The 12,317-nt window shown below is 45.2% G+C and overlaps 7 protein-coding genes across 9 annotated transcripts; 5 read left to right on the top strand and 2 right to left on the bottom strand.

Annotated features, from left to right (window-relative positions):
* Nucleotides 1-153: 153 nt before the first annotated feature.
* On the bottom strand, nt 154-2,474 carry LOC27207357 (phosphatidylinositol 4,5-bisphosphate 5-phosphatase A). Of its 2 annotated transcripts, XM_016183058.3 has the most exons (3): nt 1,399-2,474; nt 597-866; nt 154-522 (listed from the first exon to the last, which is right to left on the bottom strand). In XM_016183058.3, the coding sequence occupies exons 1-3, from the start codon at nt 2,143-2,145 to the stop codon at nt 493-495; spliced, it is 1,047 nt and encodes a 348-aa protein (XP_016028094.1). In that variant the 5' UTR covers nt 2,146-2,474; the 3' UTR covers nt 154-492. The 2 variants fall into 2 exon arrangements, with proteins under 2 accessions (XP_016028094.1, XP_016028092.1); XM_016183056.3 differs by having other exon boundaries at nt 154-866.
* A 279-nt stretch (nt 2,475-2,753) lies between these two features.
* LOC6734850 (nuclear inhibitor of protein phosphatase 1) lies at nt 2,754-4,399 on the top strand. Its single transcript, XM_002081815.4, has 5 exons — nt 2,754-2,910; nt 2,973-3,187; nt 3,243-3,457; nt 3,519-4,092; nt 4,153-4,399. Exons 1-5 carry the CDS (start codon nt 2,882-2,884, stop codon nt 4,272-4,274), a joined length of 1,155 nt encoding a protein of 384 aa, XP_002081851.2. The 5' UTR covers nt 2,754-2,881; the 3' UTR covers nt 4,275-4,399.
* On the bottom strand, nt 4,356-5,972 carry LOC6734849 (probable asparagine--tRNA ligase, mitochondrial). The gene is made up of 3 exons (XM_002081814.3): nt 5,837-5,972; nt 5,568-5,775; nt 4,356-5,504 (listed from the first exon to the last, which is right to left on the bottom strand). Exons 1-3 carry the CDS (start codon nt 5,924-5,926, stop codon nt 4,420-4,422), a joined length of 1,383 nt encoding a protein of 460 aa, XP_002081850.1. The 5' UTR covers nt 5,927-5,972; the 3' UTR covers nt 4,356-4,419.
* A 75-nt stretch (nt 5,973-6,047) lies between these two features.
* On the top strand, nt 6,048-7,694 carry LOC6734848 (CAAX prenyl protease 1 homolog). Its single transcript, XM_002081813.4, has 2 exons — nt 6,048-6,188; nt 6,340-7,694. The coding sequence occupies exons 1-2, from the start codon at nt 6,096-6,098 to the stop codon at nt 7,600-7,602; spliced, it is 1,356 nt and encodes a 451-aa protein (XP_002081849.1). The 5' UTR covers nt 6,048-6,095; the 3' UTR covers nt 7,603-7,694.
* A 37-nt stretch (nt 7,695-7,731) lies between these two features.
* LOC27208020 (CAAX prenyl protease 1 homolog) lies at nt 7,732-9,337 on the top strand. The gene is made up of 2 exons (XM_016183647.3): nt 7,732-7,957; nt 8,011-9,337. The coding sequence occupies exons 1-2, from the start codon at nt 7,856-7,858 to the stop codon at nt 9,250-9,252; spliced, it is 1,344 nt and encodes a 447-aa protein (XP_016028091.1). The 5' UTR covers nt 7,732-7,855; the 3' UTR covers nt 9,253-9,337.
* Nucleotides 9,338-9,343: 6 nt separating this feature from the next.
* Nucleotides 9,344-10,919, top strand: LOC6739460 (CAAX prenyl protease 1 homolog). Its single transcript, XM_016172108.3, has 2 exons — nt 9,344-9,485; nt 9,545-10,919. Exons 1-2 carry the CDS (start codon nt 9,375-9,377, stop codon nt 10,802-10,804), a joined length of 1,371 nt encoding a protein of 456 aa, XP_016028090.1. The 5' UTR covers nt 9,344-9,374; the 3' UTR covers nt 10,805-10,919.
* On the top strand, nt 10,349-11,901 carry LOC6734847. 2 transcript variants are annotated; one of them, XM_016181763.2, is made up of 3 exons: nt 10,349-10,953; nt 11,143-11,538; nt 11,593-11,901. In XM_016181763.2, exons 1-3 carry the CDS (start codon nt 10,883-10,885, stop codon nt 11,801-11,803), a joined length of 678 nt encoding a protein of 225 aa, XP_016028088.1. In that variant the 5' UTR covers nt 10,349-10,882; the 3' UTR covers nt 11,804-11,901. The 2 variants fall into 2 exon arrangements, with proteins under 2 accessions (XP_016028088.1, XP_016028089.1); XM_016181764.3 differs by having other exon boundaries at nt 10,813-10,953; nt 11,166-11,538.
* Nucleotides 11,902-12,317: the final 416 nt, after the last annotated feature.

Below are 12,317 nucleotides of genomic sequence, written 5' to 3'. Positions count from 1 at the left end.
CTTATATGTTGTTTCCTGGGAAAGGTACTCCAATAACAAAACAAAAATGCGTCATAGCGATTTATTTATTTTCTTGTATTAACAGGTTTTTCAATACAAATACTTAACAGAGTATCATTTAAATTGACTCAGTAACGAAAAGGTTTAGTAACGTCGAGAGGTAATAGTTTTTTATTCGATCAACAGTTTAGTGTACAAAAATACATTTGTTTAATACAATTAATCGTTAAATTAATATCGTCTTAATTGAGTGATAACATATGTATGTATATATACTCGGAAGCTGCAATATTTCCATGGATCACTTGAGAATTGCTTAAATGATTGCTAAATTAGCAGAGATTTCATCACATTGTACTTGATATTATTTTCGTTTCTCTTGTTCCTTCTAAAAAGGAAGTCTTTTAATTACTCTATAACTGGTCTACGCATATTATCTAAAAGCATGCAAAGAGATTTAAAAGTTCACAACTAAGTGACGTCATGACGGCTCTACCATTGCTCTAGTTCAGCGATAAATAACTACAAAAGAAGCGAAATCAAAGTTGAGTATAGGAAACAGCTACAAAAACAACAAAAGCGAAGAATAGACTAACATTTGGCGTCGCAGGAGATGAGGCAGATCCGTGCGTCATTTCGTGGAGCTCCTCGTCGGTGTAGGTCCGGTTAACAGCCTCGACCTTGTAGTTGAATGTCGCCGATACGGGCTTGTGGTCGGAGAGAGTGTAGTCCATGTGGGACTGATAAGACAACTGGTTGGCACTCAGCGTAATGCCCGGATAAATGTTGCTCTGCACGCGATGCAAAATCCTATCGCACCAGGCGGGTCGCCTCTTCAAGTTGTAATCATTAGTGCCTTCCACGAACTGCAAGCAAAATGAAATGAACTTTATATGGGTGCTAGAGATAAGGCGACTTAATTACATTCGGCATATTGCCTCATAAATAAGTTGATTATACCGTTTCTTATGAAATCTGTTGAGCGAATTGAGTGATTGAGTACTCACTTGAGTATATTTAAGGGGATTCCCCAATGAGACTACGTATTTGTGAATCCCCTAATGGGCGAACTCTTTGTTTTGACACGACAAAACATTTTACCATACCGCAAACTTTGTTGATATATGTACAAGAGAAAATATAATATAAATCATTCAAAAGAAAATATATTTTAATTATTTCTGCGAGTTGTTTAGATATCTTTCTTTTACAAAACAAAAAGAAAATAATGAACGATAAATTCATATAGGAATTGCGGCATATGCCATAAGAGGAAATTAAAAATTCAAGTGCAGATAAAATGAATTTCACCCACCCCTATATACATTAGATTAAGATTAGAAAGTTCAAGGCAAACGTTGACTGTAGAGATAATAAGATTGTATATTAGATTGTTACCTTAAAGGTGGGCGCAAAGTTGGGCTGCTGCTCCTCCAGCAAGCTGAAGGCGTTGCCCTTCTCCCGCAGCAGATTCAACTGGTCCAGCTTGAGCAGATCAGCGTATCGCTGGTTCTCCACATCCGTGCGGACATCCCAAGCGGACATATCGCCGGAGAGACGGAAGTTGAGATCGCCAAACCAAAAGACAAAGTCGTGGTCGAATATCCGGCGATATCCCTGCGCATTGTACTTGTGATTGTCCACGATTTGGTGATAGTCTTCGATGCGCTCCTTCAGCTTCTCATCGTGCGCCGCCAGATGAGAGCAGACGAATGCGACGCCAGTTCCGTAGAGCGAAAGTCGAATGCTCACGGCACCCTTGTTGCCCCACAGCCCTCCAAGTCCCGTGCGCGTGGCCTCTGTCTCGATTTCTTTCATGTGCGGGATGTGCTTGTGCTGTGCGAACATGGTTATGAGAATTCCCTGCAGCTGCTTCGAGTCCACCTTCACGAACTGGTGATCGTTTAGAGAGTCCGCGATCTTCAGCACCCACGGATCGTCATTGAAGATCTTTAGCACCTGCGGTGTGGTGCTCACCTCCTGGAATCCGATCACATAGATGTCGGGCAGCTGGTTATCCGGACAAGTGGTGGTGCCATTGAGGGACAAAAGGGAGCTCAGATCCTGATTTCGCGGCACGTGGGTGCCCACGTTCCAGGTCAAAAGGAAGATGCACAGATCCGCAATCGCCGTGGCCGTAACCATTTTTCCGTCGTCTAATTATCTATGATTAATACTTGTTGTTTTGGACGTCACAAGGTGGCTGTTGATGAGTTCACGGGCATCCAAAACAGGTTTACGGATTTGACAGCATCAGCAAATAAAGCGAGGGGCGTTTTGCACACGCAACTTTCATTTATGTAATCGTTAATTCTTCCGCACTAATTTTTTAAGCCGCTTTAATTGGACTAAGAAGCGCTAGTTGCTTGTATTATTTATAGACTTCTCAGATGTCGTTATTTATGTTTATTTGTCCGTCCGTTGCGTGAGCTTAGTGTGACCGCAGCACAACTATTTAAATATACCATAGGCGGCGGCAAAAACTTTATGGTATCTCGATAGTAGCGGAGCTCTGAAGCCTATCGAAAACATCGATAATGTTGAATATTATTTATACTGCATAATAAGTGAACATCTTATATAATTAAGATTATTATATGAAACACATCATAAGGTACACATTAGATATTATAAAAGTCAAAAATCAATTAAAAAATTTAAAGATATAAGGATAAAAGTTGAACTGTGCTTACGTTCCTTTAAAATATATTATTGTTTTTTTTTTGACACGAGAATACCCCTTTGCATTTGTTTGTGCTAAACCGATACTATCGGCAGCTCGTCAATTTATGTGTGTACACACTGGTGGCTAAGGATTTTTCATAAAAATAAACACTTTGCTTCAACTTACTTTCCGAACTACTTTACTTAAGTTAATAGTATGGCTAGCAGCTACGACATACCCAGTTGGTGCGTTGTCAAATTCAGCCGCTGCCTTGCCACAAAATCATGTAGCACTTTATTTATTTTAGGGCTGGAAAACCGCCCACTGGCTTACATCTGGATGTGCTAAAGGACGACAAACTAGTGCAAAAACTGATGGTGGATGAGAAAAGATGCTATCTATTTGGTCGCAACAGTCAGATGAACGACTTCTGCATAGACCATGCCTCTTGTTCGCGGGTCCACTCGGCGTTTGTCTACCACAAGCACCTCAACATAGCCTACCTCGTGGATCTGGGGTCCAGTAGGTACTAAGATGTCTGGTATTTCGAGTAAGCTTATCCATTTACTTTTGACAGCTCATGGCACCTTTATTGGAACACTAAGATTGGAGGCGCACAAGCCCACACAGCTGCAGATTAATAGCACCTTCCACTTTGGGGCTTCTACCCGGAACTACATACTCAGGGAACGACCTTCTGGCCACCACAGCAACATCATGGAAGACCTACCGCTCAGTGAAACCAGCGATGGAGCTCTCCTGGGCCTGCCCGAAAGCCAAACGGAGCTTGATGTGCGTTGGGTTGAAAAAAAAAGCCAATTACTATGTAAACTAACCATCCATTATCCTGCAGAATCTCACAGAATACAACACGGCCCACAATCGGCGCATCTCAATGCTGGGCATCGATGATGATACCAATATGCGAAAGCAAAACGCCTTGAAACAGGGACGGCGCACTCGAAATGTCACATTTAACGATGAGGAGATTGTCATCAATCCTGAGGATGTGGATCCCAATGTGGGACGCTTCAGGAACTTGGTACAAACCACTGTGGTGCCCGCCAAGAGGGCTCGCTGCGACGTCAACCATATGGGCATCCATTCGGGCAACAGCAGTTTGTCCAGTGCCAATGCCGCACATGTGCACCAAATGTTCCAGCAGAGCCTAGTTGACATGAAGCAGCAGCATAGGGAAATGCCTCCGCCCAGTGGAGCGGTGCTCCACTCGCCTACTAATTCCCTATATCAAGGTCTACCGGCCGAAATGCATGGCAAGGGTGACCTCGAGCCCATCTCCCCGCTGAGCATTGGTTCCAAGTTGGGCCTACTGCTCCCGAATCCTGCGCCTGAAGTGCTGCCAGTCTATGACGACGCTGTGGAGACCTCGACATTGGCTCAAAAGTTGGCCGTCGCTAATGCAAACGGTAATAGTTCTTGCGACTATTTGTTTAAAAACATTCTCATTGTTTATAACACCATTTTAGTTCGTCGCTTTGGTGAGGATCCGCATGACTCGAGTGGCGAGGGCGATTCGCTGTGCCCGCAGAAAAAGAAATACGCCAAGGAAGCATGGCCAGGTCGTAAGCCTATGTTGGGGCAGCTGTAAAGGCGTACTAGCAGCCATGCTCTTAGCAAAATAATTAAGATTCCACCTACGATTTTCTCAACCCTATGATTGACAACATACTTTTGAGTAATATTTGTTTATTAGACTTTCAACGTAAAACAAAACATTTAACATCTTTATCTGATCACATCTTGCAGCTGTGTGGATACCTGGGAAAGGGTATCACATCACGAATGTTTTTAACGCCCGTGACAAGCTGCAAGTAACGCTCAAAGCCCATTCCAAATCCTCCAGTTGGAACTCCTCCGTACTTTCGCAAGTCAACGTACCATTCCAGATCCTTCGGCAGTTGCGGATGGGATTTTAATATAGCAGGATCGCTTTCACGCAGGCTCCCGCCGCATAATTCTCCAACAGCTGGCATCAGGAGGTCTAGGGCATGAACTCGATTGGGATTTGTACGCGAGACTTTCATGTAAAAAGGTTTCTGTTGAGCTGGCCAATCCACAACGAATACGGGAGCACCACAATGGGCCACTAAAAAAAGTTCTTGGTCCTTGGAAAATCCTTCGTTCAGGCTAATGGGAGTCTTAAGACTGTCCTTGTTTTCCTGCAGCACTTGCAGGGCTTCATCGTAGCTCATTATCTTCCACGGTACTTGCAGCCAAGGCAGATCGGAGTTCGAGTTTGAATTCCGTTGACAGAAACTTAGGTCCTCGCCACTTGTTTCCAGCAAACGGCTTGTCACAGATTTCAGCATCTGTTCAATGAACCGCGCTAACTTCTCCAGCTCCTCCAAATGGGCAAGTTCCGCTTCAAACATGTAGAACTCTGCTAAATGCAACGGAGACTTGGAGTTCTCCGCTCGGAAGGCTGGTGAGAGGGTGTATGTCTTGCCTAAACCGTATGTCATGGCCTCCAGGTGCAGTTGACCAGAGACGCTAAGGAATACTTTGCTATCGAAGTAGCTTTGTTCTATGGGAATATTTGGTCGGTTCATCTGCTTGAGCAGATCTTGAGAGTCCGGTTGTACTCGAAACACTTCTCCTGCTCCCTCGCAATCGTTGGTTGTAAGCAGAGGAGTGTTGATCTGCACGAAATCCTGCTCATCCATGTAGTCGTGTAGTGCTTTTTGTGCTTTGTGTCTGACCCTCATCTGGGCGGCGACGAAATCTACGCGGGATCGAAGATGTAGATGCTCACGTACATATTCAGGTGGATGTTTCTGTTTGGGACTGAAGGGATAACCCTCCTGCAGGCGTCCTTCAGCTGGGTAAAGAAGGAAAAGCTTTAAAAGATCGCTTCATCTTGTTATCAAACATACTTAGTTACCCAACATTTCCACCTGATTCGCATGCAACTCGAAGCTGCCATTTGGAGCCACTTGAATTTCACCGACCGCTGCAATGACGCTGCCCGGAGCCAAGTGCTGGTTTTCCGGAGTCCGGGGCACCACCACCTGGAACCTACTGCTTGTGGAACCATCATTAATGTCCAGAAATGTGTTGTTCTTCAACCGGCGAACGTTTTTGATCCATCCCTGTTTAAACGTGAGAATTGTAAATGAACAGAGAGTTGAATTTGTTAATCATGGAACCCACCTGTATGGCCAAAGAGTCGCCTGGCTTATTTGTCTTTAATATTTGAGATATCCGTCCGGATTTGCTGTAAAATCGTCTCAAGAATAACATCTTTATTCTTATTTTGATTCTGTTGCAGTCAGCGCTGCCAGATCGTTCGAATTGCTATTGCTGTGATATATTTAAACGGCCGCACGACGGTCACACTAATAATTCGTCACTGGCGCTTGTAAAGTAAAATTCCAGTTTTATTAGTTTTTTAATGAAATAGCATTTAAAGATGTCTTCATTGGACGCAGACACCGTGCTGCTGAGCATTTTGTTTCTCGTAGTTATCGAGAATGCGCTGGAGATCTATATATCGCTGCGCCAGGTGAGTTTTTCCGTTGTGCCGGCATGTTCTAGCCAGGCGACATTTGGCGAGGAATTTTATCAATGCGAATGATAAATTTAGAGTGGCAAATGTTAATTGGCCGCCTCATGTCTTGCCCCCATTAAATGATTTACCCTGCCGTCGCCACCAGGTGAAAGTGTACCGAACTGCACTGAAGGTGCCGGCCGAACTGACGTCACACATGGGCGAGGATACGTTCCATAAGGCGCGGAAATATGGTCTGGACCAGGAGAAATTCGGCATCTTCAAAGCGGTTGTTATGGATGTGGGCCTGCTTTGCATGGAGCTGTACATCGGACTGATCGCTGTGCTCTGGCAGCTGTCCGTCCAGGTGGTGGATAAACTGCAGTGGGACTCCAAAAACGAGATCATCGTCAGCTGCGTTTTTGTGCTCATCTCGAATGTATTGAGCACTTTCAAGGGACTGCCCTTCAAGATCTACAAGATATTCGTGCTGGAGGAGACGCATGGCTTCAACAAACAAACGGCGAAATTCTTCGCTTGGGATCAGCTCAAAGGCTTTCTAGTCACCCAGGTCCTCATGATTCCCATCACAGCGGCTATTATCTTCATCGTTCAACGTGGCGGCGACAACTTCTTCATCTGGCTGTGGATCTTCACAGGCGTTATCTCGCTGGTTCTACTCACTTTGTATCCGATTTTCATTGCTCCCCTGTTCGACAAGTATACTCCGCTGGAGAAGGGTGCTCTGAGGCAATCCATTGAGGATCTGGCCGCCTCGCTCAAGTTCCCGCTCACTAAGCTTTTCGTGGTGGAGGGATCCAAGCGCTCCTCGCACAGCAATGCCTACTTCTATGGCCTCTGGAACTCGAAGAGGATCGTGCTATTCGACACGCTGCTGCTAAACAAAGGTAAACCGGACGACTCCGAATTGTCAGAGGAAGAAAAGGGAAAGGGTTGCACCGACGAGGAGGTGCTGGCTGTTTTGGGTCACGAGCTGGGACACTGGAAACTAGGACACGTTACCAAGAACATCATTATCATGCAGGTTCATCTCTTTCTGATGTTCCTGGTCTTTGGAAATGTCTTCAAGTATCCACCATTCTACGTGGCCATGGGATTCCAACCTGGTACTCGGCCCATTCTCGTCGGTTTGCTAATCGTCTTTACCTACGTGCTCGCTCCATACAATGCCCTCATGAACTTCGCCATGACGATTTTGTCGCGACGATTCGAGTATCAGGCTGATGAGTTCGCTTTCAAGCTGGGATTCGCTGAGCAGTTGGGTCAGGCCCTCATTAAACTGAACGTTGACAACCTTGGCTTTCCCGTTTACGATTGGTTGTACTCGACATGGAACCACTCACATCCGACTCTACTCCAGCGCCTGAATCGGCTCAAGGAGCTCAAGGAAGAGAAGAAACTGAACTAAGACAGCTCACTTCACAGAAGACCAAAGTTTACACTGTTCCCTTTGATTAAACGTACACAAAATAAAGTAAGGGGACTTACCCCAACAAGCTATTTAAGATTTTGCAATGTGGAAACATGTATCTTTTGTGATTTCCAAAACATGTAAGCTAGTAGTTAAAAATCCGTCAATAGATTCAAAATGATTTCCTAACGGAGCTTCAAAATTAAGAAAATATGACTAACATGTCAAGCCGTTGTCAGAGGATTCCAACATGTCGGCATACTTCTGGGATGATCCACTAGCAATACTCTACATTATCATAGCTTTCTTGGTTCTGGAGAATCTATGGGGCGTATATCTGATGCTGCGGGACGTAAGTGATGAGCTCATCTTTCCGGTATATTTTGGATTTATTTGCTCTTTCAGATACATGTGGCCTACAAAACGCAACAAGTACCGAATGTTATCAGCCCCTATCTACCACAGGAGCTCTACGACAAGATGCGCGTGTACAAGATTCACAAGGGCTGGTTCACCATTGTCCACAACCTGTTTACGGCAGTTATATTGGGTGTTATGGAGCTATACTTCGGCTTCTATGCCTGGCTGTATGGAGTGGCTGGAAAGTGCGCCTTGTCGAAGTGGATGGAGCACGAGGCTTGCGTATCCGTGATCTTCGTGCTTCTCCTGAGCGTGTATTTCTGGCTTAAAAGCGTGCCGGCTATGATCTACGAGAGCTGTTGTATCAAGAGTTTGCAACCCAGGCCAAAACCACCGTGGTGCTCCCGCATCTGTCACTTTGTCGTTGACCTGGTTGTGGGAGCGATGGTTACCACCTTGGTGGTGGTCGCCCTGGTGTTCATGTTTATCGGCTTGGGGCCCTATGCTCCCCTGGCCTTGTACCTTCAAATGGTAATCCTGACGATCATCATACTCCTCTTGATTCCATTTTTGATCCATCCATTTGTGGGCCAAAGTGTGCCCCTGGAAAACTCGAATTTGCGCACCCAACTGGAGTATCTTACGCGACAAGTCGGTTTTCCCATGAGTCAGGTGCGCATCATCCGTGTGCATGACCCTAACACAGGAAGTAATGCCTTTTTCTACGGATGCTGCTGCCTGAAAAGAATTGTGATCTTCGATACATTGCTGCTCAATAGGGGCAAGTCAGATCTATCCCAGCTGACGGCAGAGGAGCTGGGTAGGGGACTGGCAGATCCTCAGGTGGTTGCTGTGGTGGCCCACGAACTGGGTCACTGGAGGAATGGACATTTTTACAAAGCTATCATAGCGTTCCAAGTCCATCTCATACTGACTATCCTGCTGTTCGCGCTTATGTTTTCCCATGGGCCCATCTACCAGGCGGTGGGATTCGCACCCGGTCTCCAGCCGACAGTCATTGGATGCTTAATCATCTTTGGCTTTGTATTGATTCCATACATGACCCTGTCGAACTTCAGTATGCTGAGCATGACGCGTTGCTTTGAGTACCAGGCGGATGAGTTTGCCTACCGGCTCGGATATGGAGGAGAACTGCGACAAGCGCTGCTCAAACTATATGCGGATAATCTGGCATTCCCCGTTTCGGATCCTTGCTACTCCAGCTGGAATCATACGCATCCCACCATGCTGGATCGGTTGAGTCGTCTGGAAGAATTACGACGTTAGGCGATATATTTTTTATCGGTGTTTCTCAAACATAGTAGCTTCTGATTGAGTTATCCGTCTTGGGTAATACAATAATTTACAATAAGTAGACATTGTTTGTTGGGGGAACATGATAAGTTTTGATGGCATTCTACGATACTTGGCCGAAAGTAGATCCACTCATAGTGCTGGTGGTGTTATGTCTGATCGTGTTAGTTGACCGGATATGGGAGATGATACTCACCAAGAGGCAGGTAAGTAGTGGATTGGTTGTTCCACCGATTAGGAACTGATCGCGGATTTCTTTCACCAGCAATTGGTGTGCTTGAATGCGATTATGGTGCCGGAGGAGCTGAGAGGAATCATTCCGCCGGAGATTTACCATCGCGCCCGCATCTACGAGCTGCATAAAACGGAGCTACAGCTATGGAAGTACCTCATCGACTTGATTATTACGCTCTGTGAGCTGATATTGGGCTTCTATCCATTCCTCTGGGGCTTGGCTGCGATGACTCTACAGAAAGTAACCTCCCAAGAGATCTGGATCACCTTGATCTTTGTGTTCTACCTAACCATATACATATGTATAAGGTTCCTGCCGGTTCTGATATATGACAAGTGCCTGCTGGAGTTGCGGTATGGGATGTCGGGCAAGTTTCCATGGTACCTCTACTGCTGCATTGGGGCAATGTCCATTCTCCTAAGCCAGCTCGTCCTGCTCCCTTTGGCGGCGGCCATTGTGTTCAGCGTAAAGTTCATTGGGTACTACTTCTTCCTTTGGTTCTGGCTCTTCTGGGCTGCGTTCACCCTGTTGCTGGTATTTTTTTTGCCCTACTGCTGCATTCCGTGCATTGGACGACAGGTGGTTTTACCAGAGGGCACTGCCCTTTATATGGAGGTGAAGCGGGTTTGCGATGTGGTTGGCTTTCCCATGAAGAGGGTATTTATCATTAAGACCCGGACGATGCAGTATAGTAATGCCTACTTTTACGGGAGCTGCTGTCTGAAAAGAATTGTGATTTTTGACACCCTGCTACTGAACAAGGGCAAGGAACCCAATGAGATCCATCCCTATGAGGTGGGCAGAGGTCTGACCAACATCCAGGTGGCGGGCGTGGTGTGCCACGAATTGGGTCACTGGAAACACGGACATTTCTACAAGGCGACCATAATCATGAAGATTCACTTCTTTATCACCATGGGACTTTTCGGATTGTTCTTCCACTCCCCACAGTTGTACATGGCAGTGGGCTTCAAAGCTGGCGTTATGCCCATCATTGTGGGTTTCATCATTGTTCTGAAATTTGCCCTGACTCCATATCTCACGTTGGCCAATGTCCTGATGCTGTGGAATCTGCGTCGCTTTGAGTATGCCGCCGATAAATTTGCCCATCGCATGGGATACTCCATTCAACTGAGGATGGCGCTGGTCAAGATCTATGCGGATCACATGAGTTTCCCAGTCTACGACCAATGCTATGCTCGATGGCATCACACTCATCCCACGATTCTTCAGAGACTGGCCTATCAGCAGAAACTGGATATGAAGGCCATGAACGCCGGAACCTATTAATCTTAGTAGTCGCCGACCTATACATCCGTTTGATTTTGTACATTTTTCGAGATATCCTGTAAAATTGACCGTGTTACCATGACTCGAAAAAAAATTGCTACGTCCCGCTGTGAAACTATTGCCAAATTGGTGGTCAGCGTCGGCAGTGGGTGAGTTTTGCAAATGCCAAAGGGGGAAGCTTGGATGAAGGACCCTTCAAGGGAAGATCTCAAGCTCTAATGGGGTCCTTCGTCCTTCTTCTCATAGGTCAAATTGAATAGGCATCTTTGAGGTAGTTCTAAAGCATACAGAAGTTAATACAGTTCCTAATTAAGTGCTCTTCAAATAAAATCCATTAGCGAAACCTTTCTTACTTATGCAGATGCTACAACACGATCCTTCTGCGCGAATCCCTCGTGGCTGAACTTTCAAAATGGCATGATGGAAGTGGGACCGATTAGCAAACCGAATCCCCATGATTCCCAAAAGGAGGCAACCTCATTTCTGGAGCGTCATTTTGGAAGCAAGCGTCTGGACTCTGAGCAAATGAACTCGGAATTCCAGAACAGGAAGACGATTATCTGGCACACTTGGCTGGTGGAGAAGGTGAGGTTTCCTCCAGCTCAGTGTGCGGTCATCAAGGAATGGAAGGATCCCATCACGGAGACTCTGGGCACTTGCTATTGTTCCTGGCACTTGAAGAGCTGCATGGCCTGGCAGCTTATTATCAGAAATCGAATGACGGAGGCCAAGTGGTAACTACCATGTATCTAATGTTATTAGTAGTTACCTATAAAGTTCCACCATAGCTTCTGTTCGCAAATCAAGAAAACGATGGACATTGTCAACTGTCTCGTTGACTCGGAAGTGGCACAGGAGAAAACATTAAAGGATTGTTCTTCCCCCTTAGCCGTGTTAACCGAGAAAGTGTTTGATGCCACTGATATGCTGAAGAAACTGAATGATCTTCTAGAGCTCCAGGAGAAACGCAACCGGAAATACAAACGCCTGTGTGTATAGAAAAAAATAAGAAATCGAAAGACTGCTATTGGAGTGCTGACCCCTTGATGTCTGCATAGATTGTATTGTATTTATTTTATTAAAACATTTCTGCTGTATTTCCATAGTGTTAGACATATATCCATTTAGATATTCGATATTTGGTATCTTGTTTCATATAGAAGAAAGTCCGTTTCGAAGCTTTACATGCATGTGGTTTTGAACAATATCTTAGGATTAGCATAAGTATGTTATCATATAGAGTTGTATTGTAATTAGTATATTTATATGATAAGTTGGCATTTTGTTGCATGGCGTCTTTACTCAGGGTTTCATTTTTAAAGGCGATGGAATTGATATATTTCATAACTATGGCTCTAAAAGTGAATCCTTGGGCAAAGAGCGTTTCAGGATTGGAACAACTTGTCTTGGTTTTAAAGCTTAAGTTATTAGTTGTTAGTTATTTAGTTAGTTAGGTTTCGAAAGAATACAATGATAACAGCTGGGGAAGGGAATACGTATCGAAATAAATCAT

Source organism: Drosophila simulans, chromosome 2R (assembly GCF_016746395.2).
Source record: "Drosophila simulans strain w501 chromosome 2R, Prin_Dsim_3.1, whole genome shotgun sequence".
NCBI classification, from domain to species: Eukaryota; Metazoa; Arthropoda; class Insecta; order Diptera; family Drosophilidae; genus Drosophila; species Drosophila simulans.
Note: the sequence above shows the minus strand (reverse complement) of the source record. Positions and strands in the feature narration are given on the sequence as shown.